General features: G+C 43.7%; 1 protein-coding gene across 3 annotated transcripts; it reads right to left on the minus strand.

The window, feature by feature from the left end:
• Positions 1-6220: 6220 nt before the first annotated feature.
• LOC120666533 (protein GOS9-like) lies at positions 6221-10184 on the minus strand. 3 transcript variants are annotated; one of them, XM_039946394.1, is made up of 4 exons: positions 10066-10184; positions 9759-9971; positions 6877-6921; positions 6221-6794 (listed from the first exon to the last, which is right to left on the minus strand). In XM_039946394.1, exons 1-4 carry the CDS (start codon positions 10066-10068, stop codon positions 6558-6560), a joined length of 498 nt encoding a protein of 165 aa, XP_039802328.1. In that variant the 5' UTR covers positions 10069-10184; the 3' UTR covers positions 6221-6557. The 3 variants fall into 3 exon arrangements, with proteins under 3 accessions (XP_039802328.1, XP_039802329.1, XP_039802330.1); XM_039946395.1 differs by having other exon boundaries at positions 9759-9974; positions 10066-10151; XM_039946396.1 differs by lacking the exons at positions 6221-6794; positions 6877-6921 and adding an exon at positions 8898-9439.
• Positions 10185-18662: the final 8478 nt, after the last annotated feature.

The following is an 18662-nucleotide window of genomic DNA, read 5'->3' on the forward strand; positions in this document are numbered from 1 at the left end:
AGGCCACCGCCACCGACTATCTCGGTCACCACTACAGAGCTTTATCACCAAAGAAGGGGTCTCCTCATCCCCGCACACTTGACGCTTCCCTTCCACACCAAGTCGGAGGGTCATCGCTTGTCGGGTGATCCACCAAGACTCCAAGGGCAGCTGGCACACCGATCAAAAGATGCTTGACCACAGCCAAGACTTCCTCACTCTAGCTCTCGCAAGAACTAGCCTATTACAAGCACTAAGCACTCTTGCAATCATGCTAATTGCCTAAGGATATGGTCAATTATGCACTATGTGGCTTGGAGATGATCTTCAAGTGTTCCTCACTCTTCTCTTGCTTGTTGCAGTCTCCAGCACCCCAACATGTCCAATGGATAGGGTATAAATAGCACAAACCACTCAACTAGTCATTCGAAATGAGGCGGACTGGTTTTCCACTGACCGGACCTTCCGCTTGCCTCGCCACCATCAGATCGGACCATCCTGTTGGTACAACTCCAGAAACTAGCCGCTGGGTTGACTGTTGCCCTGCTGATGTCTTTGGTCCGGACATACTCCGCTCCACGTCGTGTGCACTGTACAGTTCGTATAATCGGCTCGGCTAGCCCAAACACACAACTTCAATCACATGTGTCTGTGGATAGTCCGCTCGGTCGTACGGTATGGACCGTCCTCTTAGTTCAACACTCGACCTGGTGCCGATGCCCCATATACCGCATGCCCCCTATACTGCTAGACAATGAGATAGTCTTGTCAATAGTATTTTCGGGCCTCCGAACCGTCCGGTCAATAGAACTGAACTGGACCCTGGCGTCTCCAACTCTTCTGTTCACCAGACTAAGGAATAGTCCACTCAGTACAAATCCTAAGGGATCAGACCATCTGGTCCGTAGGATTTGCCCATGTTTTGCTCCTCTTGCCTTGGTTTCTTCATGGATTCTTCCACACTTCATCCCTTGGACCAATATACTTGAGAATGTACATCTAGATAAGTTCATTAGTCCAAGTCTTGTGTGTCAATCAATCACCTAAACAAATATATCGAAATATGGCATGAGAGGCCATTTTCACTGCAATGATATTTGACCCGAAGGTTGGTGTGACTGTTGGGACAGCCTCACCAGACCAATATGTGTGGGCGGCGAAAGGAAAACAATTCAAGTCGGTACACAGAGATTCGCACGTTGACGGTTTCAAGGTGGCGAGCATATTCACCAAGGTGCAGTTTGTTAATGTCTGTGTCAAATATGTGTACGGGTAGGTTATACCATACTTGAGTTGTATTAGGGGATACGTAAAGTCCTAGTATAAATCTGTATCTAGGGGCTCATAAGATGACTTTAGGTAGCTTGGCGTGGGCGTGCGGTGTTGCCACGGTATGCCTGGATACCGGCATAGCTACTATTTATGGGAAGGAACACCCATAGTCATGCTCCGGGGATGTAGGCTCGGCCGAGCCTCATTAATAAATATCATGTCTCCAGTGTCTTCTGTGATCGTGCATGTTTATCTCGGATAGAACAATCGACGCTTCCGTATGCTTGTTTTTCTAACAACCACCTCTGGTATCAATGCGTTTCAAACAACTTTAACAAAAGACATGACACTAGCACTACTTGGGGTAGCGGGAGAGCCCCCAGCACAATCCTCAGCCTCTCCAATCGCGCAGCTTGTATTATTCCCGTATGGCAGGCAGCCCTTTCGGCGGTTTGTGGTCGAGAAGTCTATCAACTACTAGTAGGTATCCGATCCTCTAACCACAGTACATAAGTTGTGCTAAGGATTTATTTTTCCAGATTTATGGGTGGCGTTCTGATCCAAGGATCGAATGTGGCTAGAGTGTGTTTGTTGTCATATGTTTATTAGGTTGTGTGCATTTTGTTAGGCCATTCCCGGCGGAGGGTTTCATTGCACACTTACCAACAACGCCACATCAGATTTTATCTAGGTACTGGTGCATCTTTAGGCCATTCCTAGTGGGAGTTTCATTGTCATTAAATACCATGACACATCAGCAGTCTTGGTGACATGGCAATGTATTTATGAAGAAAGAAACAGAGAGAGTTTTATGGAAAGAGGGAGGGCTTCATCTAGATGAAACTCAGGATGCACTAGTACCTAGACAAAATCTGATGTGGCACTCTTGGTATGTGTGCAATGAAACTCTCCACTGGGAATGGCCTTAGTTTCATCTAGATGAAACACTCTCTCCTTCCATAAAACTCTCTCTATCTCTTCATAAATGCATTGCCATGTCACCAAGGCTGCTGATGTGTCACAGCATTTAATGAGAATGAAACTCTGATGAAACTCCCACTGGGAATGGCCTAGGTTGGATGAGTGTTCTTAATAACTTTTTATCAGCTCAATGTTTAGTCAGTAAATGCAATTTATTCTTCTTTCGTCAAAAATTAAAAAAAAAACATGTTGTGACCTGGATGCTAATTCCTGCAAAGACCAGAGACAGTCTACGATCTTTCACTCGGCAGAGCAGCTTCTAGCTCTTGCATTCCTAGCAAGGAACGTCAAAGTGATATGCAAACCGAGCCAAATCCCATTCTAACAAAGCATCTATTATTTCTTAGCTTCCACAAGCCCCATTCAGTTGCTCTGTTGTGGCTTATGGTTTTTGCCACCGAGTTGTACATGTTGTCTGCCTACAGCATCCATGGCTGCGGGTCGTCAAGGGCCATGGCGGCCAAGCGTCGTCACGGTTAAATCGGTCTATTCATGTGCGAGCTAACCCACTTGCATCTATAGTATATTGAAATCTCAATATCCTATCCTTTATATATTCTACAGTACATAATTTGAGACTATTACCGAAATGTCAGTATCATATATATTCTTTATATATTCTACATTATATGAGGATATGTGCGCATGGTGTGCCAAAGATAAGGCATTCATTCATTTGAGTTTTAGGGTCAATAATTGCGAATCTTGGTAGGGAATAAGCGCCCGTATACTTTTCCAGCCGGACTACACACTATGGCTATTTTCAATAGATAGCATCAGTCAGGCTGACTCAAGCAGCCAGGGTAAAATCCCCATCTATCCACTATTCCAACTATCCTTCTATCTGTGAACGGTGTCGCTACAGTGTCGTTTTGTACTGTACCCGTCCTTTTACCCGAACTGCTGGACTTAGCCTCGTTAATTAGATGTTACATATGATTTTTCTGATGCGGTAAAGAATTTAATAAAAAAGATGAGAAAACTGCATTTTATGCAAGATACTATTTTGACACGAAATCCTAAGCTGTGGCACAAAATCAGATATTAGAATATGGTACTTTATACTAGGAATAGCCTAAGAAAAAAAGTATCAATCCGTGGAATCACATGATCAGCTGCCGGTACCTCACCATGCTTGTGTAGCGCAGTGTACCCGGACCATTGCAAAAACGTGTAGTTGGGGGGGTTCCCTATGATGGCAGGCTTAGTTTAGTATAGTGTTAACTTAGTCTAGTGTAAAGACTATTACTAATTAGTGGCTGGATGGATGAGGAGCTCTTAATTTTGCATTGTAGCTCTGATTTATTGGCAAAGAATGGATGATATTTTGCTTTGAATGTTGATTTTGGCTCTAATGTATGAACTTCTGATAAATTTTGTTTGTTAATAAATTTGTCATATGAATGAATTTAGGACGAAAGGATTTGTTCCTCCCGTTTAAATCTATTTCTAGAAGCGGGTGAAGAGGTAAACATCTCTAGAAATCGATTTTTAGAAGTAGACAAATGGGTAGTTCCATCACTGGAATTGTTCAAAGTATGACTAAAATTTAAAATTGGAGCGAGAGGTTTTCCCCTTTCATTTCTGTGGAGGCCCATGCTCGATCTAGGAGATAAGAATATGAAAACCCTATATTTTTTAGAGTTTGATCAAAGAATTAAGGGGTAACTAGGTTTTTATTGTCCTCAAGCCCTGGACTGTATTTTTAGCCATATATAAGCATCAATTTAACCTATAATTTTTTGCCTATGTTTTCTCAATTTAGTAAGAAGAATATATTATACTATCTTTAACACTAAATTCCATGTCTTTGAACCTCTATTGATTTCACCATGGAAAGGGACTCTTTCTAGATCTAGATTTACATGTGCACCCACTACTACAAAACATAGCTACTGTAACGAACTCTTGTTGTAAATGTGTTACAAAGAAACTTCATAGTAAAACAAAGTTATGTGTTACAGATGAGAATTGTAACACATAGTGTTTTTTTGGTAAAAATGTGAGCAACCACCTCAACGATATGGCCCTAGATGGTATGATGAGATAAGGGCTGAAATTGAAAAAAAAATGCTTGAAGCTGGTTTCATTTAGTAATGTCGGTATGCAGAGTGGATATCTAATATAATACCAGTTTGAAAATCATCGGGACATCTTCATGTATGTATTGATTTCAGGGATTAAATAGAGCTGCACTGAAGAACGAGTATCCTATGCCTATAGCCATCATACTTGTCGATGCTTTGAGACACAAGATCATGATTTTTATAGCCGGAAATACATGATATAATTAGATTTTTATAGCAGTAGAAGATGTGCAGGAGCTATAGGCCTGTCGTTTCAACTTCGACACGGCTATCTTTCTAAACCTGTTGTTTCTTAATTATTCTGTCTATTTATATTGTCACGGAAATTGTTTCTGATGGTGCACTGACGGGCAAATTTGCATTTCCCTATCGCTCTAAGCATGTCGGTATTTTCCTGTGGTGCGCCGTCAAGGAAAAACTTTGTGACTACGGATAATGCTTATGAAAAATGATCCCCTAACTGGAAAGGGCCCTATTGAGTGATTCAATGTGTGCCTGATAATGCACATTTTTTTGGAAACTCTGGAAGGGAATTAATGGCAAATATCTGAATAAATATTTTCCAAGTGTATGGATTAAATGTTAAAGAGTTAAATATAGCCGATGCATTGATATCGCCTTTAGAAATATAGCTGATGCGTTGCCATCACCTTTAGACAAATAAGAGCCAATGCTTTATCATCGCCTTTAGCTCTAAAAAGTTGTAAAGCAGAAACAATCTCGGAACAGTGAAGCAAATATCAAAGGAGAATTCTAATGCAAATTTAGGACCAGTTAAGTTCAATTCAGGGGCATCTCTATCTTCATGATGTATTTTTGGCTTATTTGTGGTGACTAGTGTCGGAGAGCTCAAAACCCATTTCATTTTACGGGTGTAGTCTGTTTGGCTTCTTTGTAGTCTATGCTCTTATGTTAAAGTCGGGAATAAAATTGTGGAACATTGGTTTCAAGTGCATGAGCTAGGCTAGAGGCCGTGAATTTAAATGTAGATTTGAGGGCACATTTTCTAATTTTAATAATAACATAGGTGAGTAATTTACATACAAACATTAAGAGTTACATATACTACCTATTATAATGACAATTATACATAGTTTGGATGTAAATTTAGTTATTTTTATAATGACATAGTACATAATTTGTATGCAAGTTTTGTGGGTTGTTTTAAATAATCTTTTTCTAATGCCATGGTGCGTAATTTATATGCAAAATTGTTGGCATACTTTAAATCATCTTTTATAATGGCATGCGTGTAATTTATATGCAAAATTAGGGGGTTATTTTAAATTATCTTTCGTAATGGCATGGTGCGTAATCTATATGCAAAATTAGGGGGTTGTTTTAAATTCTCTTTTATAATGGCATGTCAGGGAATTTATATACAAAATTAGGGAGTTTGCTTTAAATCTTCTTTCATAATGGTATGGTGGGTAATTTTTTAGAAAATGTAATAGATCTAGTGGCTATTATTTTTTTAGGGCTATCAGATAGATGGCTGGATGTTTCTGATTTTTATGAAAATTTCTAGGATTTGTCCTTTTTCTTAGCGCGTCTCATGAGTATCAACCTGAGTGTTGGAGTCTCCAATTAGTAATAGTAAGATTCTAGAATTGTTTTATTCAATATTTCAACGTATTTAATTCCTACTTAGAGTATAATTTTGAGTTTATTACCGTTTAATGTGCATAATGAAGTTTTTAACTTCAATTGTGTATTCTAGAGAAGTTTTAAAATTGAGTTTTAATTTTAAGAATTTTCTTATTTATTTCCGATAGAATGTATTTATTGATTAATGTGAACGCCTAACGCATGCACCTGCGTGCAACAAGCTTTTTGCACGCACACCAAAGAAAGGAAACCCTGCCACCCCACAGTCCAAATACGAAAAACGCTCCATCCCCACCTCTCAAGCAGCCCAAAAAAAGCCCATTAACTCCTGGCATTAATTACACAGAGAAGCAAAAAATACGCTGATCTCCGCTCCGGCAAAGAAGAAAATTATGCATGAACAGAATTCGCGAACAGGCAACAACACTAGCATCATTAGACAATAATAATGCTTTCCATTAGACAAAATACTAGTACCATTAGGCAAAAATGCAAAAGATAATTTTGCCTGATGAAAATAGTATTTTTGCCTAACGAAAAATAGTATTTTTGCCTAATGAAAACTATAAATTCGCCTAATGGACGAGGCGCGGGAGGGGGCGAGACTCGCCTTCTTCCTCACAGGCGGGATCAGTGGCCGACGAGGCGGCGGCGCCCAGGAGGAGCGTGGCGTGGAGGAGTACTGCAGGAGGAGCGAGATCCGGCGACGACCCGGTGCTGGAGGAGCGGCGCCCCGGACGCCCAGTGCTGCTGGAGGAGCAGCAGTCCGGCGACGGCGGCTCGCGGGAAGAGCAGCGACGACCTTATGCGGGGGAAGGAGCGACGGAGGTCCGGGGGGCAGCGGTTCGCGGGAGGAACAGCGACGGCCTAGTGCGGGTGGAGCAGTCAAAATCGATTTCGCCATGGATGGAGTAGAGAAGAACACGAGGAGAACGATGCGGGGACGAACCTGTAGCTGGAATGCGGTATCAGTTGCCCTCTCCCCCGCCTCCACCTAGGTCCAAAAAATGAAGCAGAGCAGGTCAATGGATTTCACCATGGATGGAGCGGAGAAGAACTGCAGTTAGCAGCACCACCGGATCGGGGCATCTAAATCACCAATGAAAACGAGAGAGATAAAGAAGAGAGAGATTAACGTGGAGAGAGAGGATGAGAAATGAGTGAAGGGGTGCGCGAGTGAAAGAAATAAATGGAGTAGTATACTGACGGGCCCTTGTGATCATTAATGGCTGGTGGGTCAAGGTTTCAACTTTCCGGTGGCACTGTAGCTGATTTCGTTTTTTAACTAAAATTTAACTTTCATATTTTTGAATTTAGAATAAAAAAACCAACTTTTCGGACCGGAAAACCTTTCTAGATACCGAGCGGAAACGGAAAATTTTGCCGTTAAACCGGACTTTCCGACTGAAAAGTTCTTCGCTAGGTGGGTGACAGTTCTGCAAACGCACAAACTCACGGCCGGCCGGATACTAGTCCTTACCTTGATTAATAATCTATAAAACTGAGTATTTGCTTGGTTGTGGGCAGAAAAAGATATTGTTTTATGCTATCATAAACAAATTAGGGACGATGCGAACCTTTATTTGATGGATCAAATACTAAGGGCATGTACAATGGCAATAATTACATCATCTATTAGAGGTTTAATCCGATTACCAAAGCGCAGTTAATGCCGAATCGGGCGATGCCGTCGTCTCGCCAGACGATGGCACGGGCTCGTGCTCCGAGCGCTTGTAGATGGCTCGCCGGGCGTTGTACGGGGCGGTGGCGACCGAGCGACGGCGGGATCGATCCTCTGCTCCCGCGCAAGATTTTGGCCCAGGGGCGGGTGATTCTGGCTGCAAAACTAATCTGCGCGCGCTCTTTTCCACCCTATATCCATCTGCATCCTTCGTCAAATCCCCACCCACAAGCCCCAATCTCCAACTACGGCAAAATCAAGGGGAGCAATGGCGTCGGGGAAGGACTCGGCGGCTTCAGCTGCTACCGCGGCGCACGAGCAGAAGGCCATTGCTGCGCGGGCACGGGCTCTAAAGCTCGGGCTTGTAACGATGGCGGCGGCGCAGGGCGGGAAGGCCGCGAAGACAGCGACGCGGGGGAGGAACGATGCAACACCGGCGCAACAGCGGTTGGTGGAGGATCCGCCTGAAGAGCAAAGGTTCGCCGCCCCAATCCTCTCTGCTGGCCCAAGATCGACCCCTGGGCGAAGCTTTGGCGCCGCCCAAGCCTCACTACTGGCACTGGATCCACTCCTGTGCAAAGCAATGGCGCCTCCCCAAGCCTCGGTGGTGGCACTGGATCCACTCCTGTGCAAAGCTTTGCCGCCGACCCAAGATCAACAGGAGGTTTCTTCTTCCCGGCCGCCTCAAGGTACAACGGCGGCATGAACTTCTCCAGCAGCCCAACCTTGATGTCGTCAACCATGGCTAGCCATCCATCATTGACTCAACCATGGATTCATGCCGATCCAAGAGAATGGTAAGGTTTCTCAGTACTTTGTTGCGAGAAATTTCGTTTAGCCTCCAAATTGCAGTGTTAAATCATGGGTACATTAAAATTACTGTCAACTAATTAGAACAGTTTTCTCTAAAAAACTAATTAGAACAGTGGATGGTTGAGTCACAGAATTCATTGGATTACACCATTGAATTCATTGGTTGAAGTTAAATGATTTTGATTTGCCTGAACATTTTTTCTATTTGAAGTTGCATGTGGCATGTGTTATTATATGAAAATGAGTCACATAATTCATTGGATTACACCATCATGGCAGCTCCATCAAAGAAAAGTTTATGGCAAGAAAAAATCACAAATTTTATTATCTTGTATTCTTTTTGGTGATATAAATATACTAGATTCTTACGGGCACAAGTGATTTATTTGCATGTGATTTATTTACATGCACAAATGATTCTTTCATGTGTGCCACAAAACAATACACAAAGATCCACTCCACATGTTTGATCACCATGTTTCATAAGTCTAGGCATGTATTAAATAGTATGCAGACAGCCACATAGAGACACCATTGTACCTGTTTTGTCATCTGCGTGCGGTATTCTAGACACATACAGACGGCAGCAAGTGCTTGCCCTAAAAGCTTGACTACCAAGTACAACAGAGATGGAAACTAAAGAAACAATTATATTTTGGGAGCCAGAATTGATGTGGCTCATAAATTTCCTAAACGATAGATGTGCACAAGCAGACGCAGTGCCAAATACTGTTAATTCATAAATAGTGAGAGCACAGGATCAGAATGGCCTGACGTAAACACCGAGTTCACTGACGTGGTGTGGGGCGCGAACGAAGAAGCCGACGATGGTGCCTTTGCTCTTGTTAACGGGGACGCTGAAGCTGTTCCACCCGCCGGGTGTATGGCCGTAATCTCCAAAAGGCCCGTAGGTCCGGAGGTTGGTGACGAATGTCAGGTCCGCCATGCAGAAGGTACTGTAGTACGGTCCGTACATCCCGTGAACTTCCGTGACAAACTCCAAGGGGCCAAGCATTATCTACATAAATATCGATGGGATACAGGGATGGGAGGCATGCATCACATGTATTGCTGTACGTATGTAGTAGCTGGATCGATCATATATACTCCGGATTTCAGTGTACTACCTTCAATTTTTTTTATAAATATCATTAATTTTTTTATGATTACATTTATAACCTTAAGTATTTTTATATAATTTATTTTTTTATTTTTTGAATTGAATTTTTAAATAAAATGAGTGCCGGAACATGTACTGAAATCAAGACGGGTGATACTCTTTCTGCGAGTATCAGAGTACTACTTGTATATGTAGACAGTAGAGCATGCATGCTTACCGTAGTATCATGCCCAGGGGTCACCTTCCCCCATGGGCCTGCAGTATGGGGACGATTCTCGCGGTCGCGGTAGGAGAAGCCAAGAGCTTCGATCACGCTGCTATGGTGCACGGTGATGCTCTCCAGGCGCAGCGGCGCTATCTCGAGCTCATAGATATCTTTGTTACCTGTCTGGTATCCGTTGCCCCATGGCCCCATCTTTACCAATGGGTTCTACTACAAAGAATGACGACATTACTATAGTAAATGTAAAATTAATAACAGTTATATATATATAACTATATATAGAGAGCGAGAGAGAATAGACCATTATTCCAGTGCAGTAACGCTATCGAGGTAGTTTATCGTAATACGGTGCATAGCACACACTCGCCCTGATCCATCATAGCAGACCTCTATCTATCTATATATATACACAGAGACAGGGAGTCCAGAACGAAGATGACCCGCCAGCACGCATTGGTGCTCGGTCCCCCCCTCCCCCCACGATCGACGTCAACTTGACGCTAGAATATTCATGACACTACACGAAATCACACATTTTTTTATTGGCCAAACTAATTTCGTCAGCCTATGTGATCGACGAAAATACACTGCCACGTGGTAGGTATTTTCGTCGGCCATGTGGCCGATGAAATTACATGCGGGTTTTCTTTAAAGCCTCTAAACCGACGCAAAAACATTTTTATTTCATCGGCTAGACAAAGCCAACGAAAAAAATATATATTTTCGTCGCAGCTGACGAAATAACCTGCAAGATTTCGTCAATATTTTTGTCGGTTTACCGGCGAGAAAACTATAATTTCATCGGTTTTTCCTTGTTTTCTAGCCCATGAAATAATATCCGGTTCCTATTGTGTGAAGATATAAGATTGTAATATAATAAGGCTTTTCGAATCTTAATTATCCTGTGGTACCTCTACACCACGAATATGTTCTTTCAGCTCCCAGCACGTGCCTCTGATCTGATGAGGTTGATAATGTTGACACGGTTTCACACCAAACACCACAAGAAACCTTAGGTCGCCTAGGGGTTGCTGGTGGACGCCGGATAGTCCGCTAACGCAGGACAGTCCGGCGAGGCTCGCCGGACTGTCCGGTGAGCCCTGGGGGCTCGGGTAGACCTAGTGCCGCCTTTCCGGGAGGGACCCCATCAGGGAGGATGGTGGCTAGGGTTGCTTTAGGATCAACAGGCCACCTAGAACGCCTCCATGTCGCCGTTGAGACGCTAGGAGAACAGCATAGGAGATCGGAAAAGTAGGGCAAAGAGATAAAAGGTAAAAACGATAAAATAAATATGTTTGGTTCGATTGTGGTGCCTCAATCGGCCGCGGCCCTTTATATTTATAGGGAGGGATGGTATTACACCTTTTACAACCAAAAACACGTCCTAAACCGACCTAAAACCAATTGGAAAGTCCTTCTCGGATAAAACTGGGTTCTACCGAACTATCCGGTGTGTAGGACCGGACTATCCAGTATTCTCGAGGTAAAATCCGAGTTGCACGGGACTGTCCGGCGTAGGCTACCGGATAGTCCGGTATTGCCCATGCAGGCAACCTTCCAGAAGTGATAACTCCCTCGTCCGGACTCCGAATTATGTCGTCTATATGTCCGTTTTGATCGTCTCGACGAGGCCTACAACCTGGTGTAGTGAAACTCCTGATTTGGCTTCATCTTGGTGCAGTTCTAAGGCCTTCTTTGTGTTTTCAATGAAATAGGCTCAAAACCCTTCAACACGTTGCACATTACCTGAAGAACACAATTATATACCAAATATGCAGAGAAACTGCCATTAGCACTAACCTGTCCATTTTAGTGCTTAACACAAGCCCCCCTGCCTTTTGGCCAAGGTCCTGAGCCAAAAGCAATCTTTGCACCAAAAAACATCTCAGGACGATGGTTAACATAATACATACTGATGAGGACATCACTCCTATGATTGTGCAAGGACCTATTACAAGAGCACGTGTAAGACAATTGAACTAACAGGTGAGTTCGTTCCTAAGTGACCGTACATATACTTGTGGGGATAGTATGCTACCTAATGTTATTGTTGATTATATTGTACTTAGGAACTTAGGAGATGACCATGAAGGCCTTGGAGACCAGCCCGGACCAGGAGGAGGGCAAGGAGGACGTCCAAGTCAATATGGAGGCCTAATTCTACTAGGAGTCGACTTTCTCGGCCTCCAAGACTAATCATTAGTAAAATCGTCGCCCAGGCTACAAACGGACTCTGATTTCGACGCTCCATATTTGCCTGGAAAGCTAAGAAGATAACCTTTCCAATGCCGCCGGTTTGGAGTTTTCAGGAATTCACATCGCAAGTTGGAGGACAGAATCGGTCCAGGAGCTGTTTTGCTCTTTTTGGGCTGTTGGTCCATGTATCGTCTCAGGAGTCCATCATGGACTTGTCTAGGCTTTGTTGATCGACCTAAACTCTATATAAATAGTAGCCGCTGCACAAGTTAGGGTTTGGGTTTTGCTTAAGAGTATTTTGTCGTGAACAGTTTGCCGTGTATCGGTTTGTGAAACCCCAACTCGTGTGCACAAGATTAATCTTGATTGTGTTATTCCGCGTTCTTGCTGGTGTTCTTTCGGTTGCATTGCAGGAACAATAACCTTCTTGGCGAGGTTGATTGCGCGCGTCATGCGGTCGATAACCATCGGAGCAGTAGCGTAGTGATTGCAAGGATTCGAACCTCCTGGCTCGGAGCCTTCTTCATCAACGTCGAGTTCTCCACCCCTCAACCGACGTACCTCAAGGAAAATCGTGCTTACTCTTATCAATTGGTATCAGTTATCAGGTTGCCTATTAGGTACTTTCTTGTATCTCTTTAGATTAGTTTGTTTTTCATAACTGGTGTCCAAAAAAAGCCAAAAAACAATTCCGCTATCACATAACCATTAGTGCCACAATATTCGTTTTCAGTTTGCTTTGTTGAGTTTTCATCCTCTGTGGTTGTGTTTAGTTGCTGGTTAAAGTTTGTTCACCGTCGTAGTGTCTGTGTTTCCACCACCATCCATCCATATCACGTTGTCCACACCACGTTTGTCTCTTCCGCCGCCGCCGAAACCCTATTTCGAGGTGTACTCAGTAAAACGGCCGTAACTTTCTCATTTCAACTCGGAATAGGACAAAAATATACATTTTCAGAAACAGCAGAAAATCGGCGAAATTGTTTTTGCAAAAATCGGCTTGGAAGATCGAGTTTTCGGCCCCCGAAGTTTCTGCACGCTTGTGTTTGACGTGCTTCATATCACAGTTTTTGCTCTACAGGCCACATCCTGATTCCATTTGTTCTGAGATTTTGTGTGGCACTTCCTTCTTGAATAAAAAAATTACAAAAAAAAGTGAAAAAAACAAGTGAAAAAAAGAGAAAAGAGTTGCAGCAAGGAAGGCTTTTGATTTGCAAGTGCTGTTTCACCTTTCCACCTTGTCATACTGTTTACACTTGGGTGCTTCGATTTTGAATAGCTTTGACCAGCAACAAACACCTACTTTGGATCATTTTTCAGCTTTGCTAATCTGTTATGATATTGTTTTGGCTTAGCCACATATTGAGCCATCCCAAGCTCCACTATATTTTCTCTTGAGCAGTACAGGTCGGTCTCTTGCAATCATCCCACTGTCCAGGTGTGCTATTGCATCTTGATCGTCGTCACCTCTTCCAAGATCGCCATCGTCTTTTGCTGCGCACGGTAAGAACATTTGCAAGCACTTGGTAAACGCTTGGAGTGTGAGAGATCCCGCCTTCCTACTAGATAAGGATAATCTTGTTTCATTTTCTCTATCTGTCTTGTGTTCACTAACTATGGCAGGAGTTGATCCTTTCTTTCACGGAGGCAATGAATATGTGTCAAAGGAAGAGCTAAAACGGCTTATTGCTGCACAAAACAAGCTTTTGGTGATTTCTAGGCGGAAATTACTCCAGCATTGCATGATATGCGCCATGTGATGGATGATTTGGCGACGCGACTAGACGCTGTGGAGAAAAAGGGCGATACTTCCAGTACTTCTTCAACATCCGAGCAGTCCGAGGCATCGGAGGACTCCAGTTAGGAAGAAGATGAGGAAGAATATAGTAAAAAGATTGGCGGTCAGGTAATAAAGGTAACAAAGGTAAATGACCTCCAAAACCACCTCCACATTGCGGCAACAAAGGCCACAAAGGTAATAAAGGTGATGATAACCAGTTTGCTCGGGTAAAATTTAAAATCCCTCCTTACGATGGTTCATATGATGCTGATGGTTACCTAGATTGGGAGATGACTGTTGAACAAAAATTTAACTCACATATGATTCCTGCTAATCAGCATGTTCGCTATGCTACTTGTGTTACTGGTTATGCTATACTTTGGTGGAATGACTTAGTTAAACATGGTCAAGATCCTGCAACATGGTCTAAGCTTAAACGTTCTATGCATAGCCCTTTTATTCCTCTTTCTTATAAGCATGATTTGAAGAAGAAATTGCAACGTTTTGATCAAGGCAATCGTTCTGTTCATGAATACTATAATGATTTGCATGTTGCCATGTTGCGTTGTGATATTGATGAGGTCGATGACAATACTATGACACGCTTTTATTCTGATTTGCACAAAGATATTCAAAATATTGTTGCTTACAAAGACTATAACACCACAGACCAGTTGTTCCATTTTGCTGTTTTGGCTGAACAAGAATTGCAGGACCGTGTGCAACCTTCGCGCAATACTTTTGTTGCTTCATCTTCTTCCAGGTTGCAGTGGAGCAAGGGTCGAGCAGCCGCTACCAACACGAGACGTACTCTACCACCACCACCACCACCGACGCCGACTACGTCCAAGGTGAGCAAATCTGCTCTTGTGCCTAAAACAGCGAAGACTGATGTTGCCCCTGCTACGCCATCATCAAATATTGTGTGCCATCGGTGCAAAGGCATGGGACATGTTATGAGGGAGTGTCCGAGCAAGCGAGCTACATTGCTACATATACCGATGGGTACATCAATGCTAGTGATGTGGAAGATGATTTGGTATTGCAAGCTAACATTGCAGGTGCGACTGAGGAGAATGCATATGCTTATGGCAAATATGATGCAGAGGACTACGTCCACAATGGCACATATGTTGTTCAGCGTGTTTTGAGTGCACAGGTGGAACATGAGAACAAGCTTCAGCGGCACAATCTATTTCAGATTTATTTTATCATCAACAAGTGTCGTGTTCGTACTATCATCGATGGTGGGAGTTGCAATAATTTGGTGAGTGCTGATTTTGCGTAACACCCGTATTTTCAAATTAGGAGCCTAAATAAAATTAATTAGATTTTCTGTAGGTTCGATAAGGCTTTATTTGATTTATCTTGAATTTAGAGCATTTATCGCAAACTAAATAAAATATTTAGCCGTAAAATAAATGTAAGAAAAATAGGTTTGTGCATCTCATGCTGCTTTGCATCTTTTATTTGTTTGGCGTTCAATTTAAATTGAAAGAGTTTGAATCGTTTCAGAAAATGAAAAGGCTTTTCTTTTTCCCCTTCCCCTTTTCAGCCCAAACCGGCCCAACTTCTTTCTCTCCCTCTTCCTTTCTTTTCTTTCCCACGACCCGTTTCCCTCACGCGCCGGCCCATCTCACGGCCCAGCCCGCTCCGGCCTTCCTTTCCCCTTCTCTCTCTGACGCGGGGGACCCGCCCGTCATCCCCGAGCTCGGGACGGGCCGGGACTCTCCCCGAGTCCGAGCGCCGCCCGCGCCCCTGAAAGCATCTAGGCCCCTAATTCGAGTTTTGGTAATTAATGACAATGGTTTGTGGATTAACGATTTCATTTGAGATAATAAGTATAGGTTGATCCACGGATGAAAGAGATTTGGTTGTGAACGTGTGGAGTTTTGGAGATGATGAGCAAAGCTCGGGCTCAAGGCAAAGGTATAAAATAGGGGTTTTGTATTTTACCGGTCACAAGGTGTTTAGTGGATGAAAAGTGACCGGATTTGTTGGATAGATAGCCGTACTATTAAGAGGGATCGAGTACTCGTGCTTGACGGGTCGTTAGTGCCATTTTGCTCAAAATGTCTAGGTGCATGCATGAGGGCTAACGACGTTTTGAAAAGATTTGAAAAAGATCAAGTTTGAGAGCTGACTGCACAAGCGCGGACAGTCCGCTTCATGGAGCGCGGACGGTCCGCACACGTACCAGAGAGCATGTTTGACTCTGGTGGAAATTAGATGTGACTGGCGGACAGTCCGGCCCAGGTGGGCGGACGGTCCGCCGCTCTAACTCAAATTATACCAGAGAGGGTGTTTTCTCTAGTTGGGCTTCTGATCTGTGCAGCGGACAGTCCATCCCTGGGGCGCGGACGGTCTGCCGGCTATTTGACAGTTTGTACCGGACATTGTTGTCTCTGGTGGATTTCAAGGATTGACAGCGGACGGTTCGCCCCTAGGGCGCGGACGGTCCGCCGGCTATTTTCAAAGTTGAACCACAGACGATGTTCGTCTCTGGTGGTGTGGAACACATAACTGCGGACGGTCCGCCACAGGGGCGCGGACGGTCCGCCAGGGCTATAACGGATAGTTCTGACACGCATTAAATGCACTCTGACTCACTGGTTTGTAACGGCGGACGGTCTGGTTTTTGAACCGCGGACGGTCCACGACTTCGCAAAAAAGAGTGTAACGGCTAGTTTTTTAGGGGATGTCTATATATACCCAATGCCCGGCCATTGGGAGTCTCTCTTGGCCATTTGGACTGCATACTTGAGACTATTGAGCTAAGGCATCCCTCTTGTGACACCTCAGGTGTCAGTACACTTAAATACATATCACTGTACCCAATTGAAACTTAAAAGAAAAATGTGGGAAATTAATTCAAAGAGGAGAGGTTAAATAAAAGTCAAAGTATACAAAAGAAATTAAAAGAGAAAGAAAAAGGAGAGAAAAGCTACTCAAAATCCAATTCAAAAATGTGCACAAATATTTAGTTGGCTCATGAGAGGTACTTTAAAGGACATGTGCTCAATTGAACTTCAGCTAAAAACCATCCAAAAACTGAATAAAATCAAAGCCCTTTTGTGCAAATTTGAAAATTTAAAAATAGTTCAAAATGTGAGTTTCAAATGAAAATTTGCATAACACAAAAGTTGTAGATATTGAAAAGATATGCAAAATTTGTATTCAACACTTTTTCATTTGAGCCTTCTAAGAAGGAGATATTTTTAGTTTACCGAGAGGCCCCTGAATTTTCAGAAATCACAAATAGGCCCTCACCTTCATCTCTCCCCTGTCTGCTGCTCTGTTTCGCCCGCCGCCCGCCGTACGCCGATGGTGGACCTCCTCCACGGTGCGTCCGCGGCCAAGTGGACCCAGGGGAGCTCTCCAGCGCCACCTGGCCTGCCTCTTGGCACCTCCCCATGCTAACACGCGTCCTAGGCGCACTCCCGAGCCGCCACGCGCGCCCCGCCATGCAGCTGGCCACCTGCTCCCTCCGCCAGCTCGCCGTCGAGTCGCCCCGGACCAAATCAACCTTCCCCAGACGCCGCTCCCCTCGCCCAGGACTCCTCTCGCCTATAAATAGCCCCAGAACCCCCGCCGTCGCGCAATTTCTTCTCTTTCTCCCTTCTTCCACCGTCCGCCATGGCCGGCGAGATCTAGCTCATGCAGACCGGCCACCACAACCCCGCATTGCTCCATCCATCCACCCCAATAGCTTCGCAACACTCTAGTAAAGCTCCACGCGTGCTGAATCGAGCCCAAACCCATCCCCGTCGTCGTTCCCCTTCTGCGCCGCCGCTGGCGAGCTCGGGCTCACCGCGGATCGGCCAACCCAGAGGGAGACTGTGCACAAGAGCTACCCCAGGAGCTTCCTCATGCTCTCGCGGTGCTCGTGCGCGTGACGTTCCTCTACCCCAAGCCCTGCTTCGCCTACACCACCGGCGACCGAACTTCTTCTCCGCCATTAGCGCCGATGAGCTCGTCTCCGGCCATCTTCCACTTGAACGTCTACAAGGGTGGGTGTTCCTCGAACTCCTCTCTCTCACGCGCCTCCCCGTTGCAGCCCTGGTAAGCCCTGCCTAGTAGAACACCACCGGCAAGATGCAACGGCAGAGAAGGCCGGCGAAGGTCCCGGTTGTAATTTATTTTTTCGCTCGAGGGTGTGTTTGCAAGTTTTCCAGTGTTTGGCAGTGAACTTCTAAAATGCATAAAAAATAACAAAAAAATCGTAAAAATACAAACTCAACTGATCTGAAATCCTTGTAACAAGGTCTACATGTTTTGTAACAACCAAATCTGGAGAAACTCAACCAATATTTATCTATGGAAAAGAATAAGAAAATCCATTAATGCATGTTCAGGAAGTTCCACACAACAAACGACCTTGATTTTTGAATATGTTATCACTGATGGAATTTTAAGCTAACTCTAAAAAGATGGCACCCAACTAAAACTGTTATCTTGTTGGAACAATCAAGATTCTCAAATCTGTTGATGACTTTCACGATTTAATACTGGAAAACATATACATGTACTTGCTCTAGAATTTCTAATACATGCATATGTAACTGAAACAATGTAAATCCATAAATTTCAGAATTATTAGTGTTAATTTGCTATATACCATGATTAATGCTTGTTTAATCATCTTAATTCATCGTATATAGTTTTTGTGCTTAGAAAAATCTATATTTATTTCTGAAGTCTCATTTTGGTTCTGTAAGCATGGCTGTCAAGTTTGAGCTCGAACTACTGAATATTTCTTTAGATAAAAATCATGCTTAGTATCTCTTGGTTAGAATTACCATTTTTGTTCTGAGTAAACTAGGCCATATCTGATAATGATTTTTGGAAAAGTTTTTAGTTAGAGTATATTCTCGCTATAATAAAAAGTTCACATGCAGTACTAATCAAATGAACTTTGAAAA

The sequence above is a fragment of the Panicum virgatum genome, chromosome 3N (genome assembly GCF_016808335.1).
Source record: "Panicum virgatum strain AP13 chromosome 3N, P.virgatum_v5, whole genome shotgun sequence".
In the NCBI taxonomy this organism is placed as follows: domain Eukaryota; kingdom Viridiplantae; phylum Streptophyta; class Magnoliopsida; order Poales; family Poaceae; genus Panicum; species Panicum virgatum.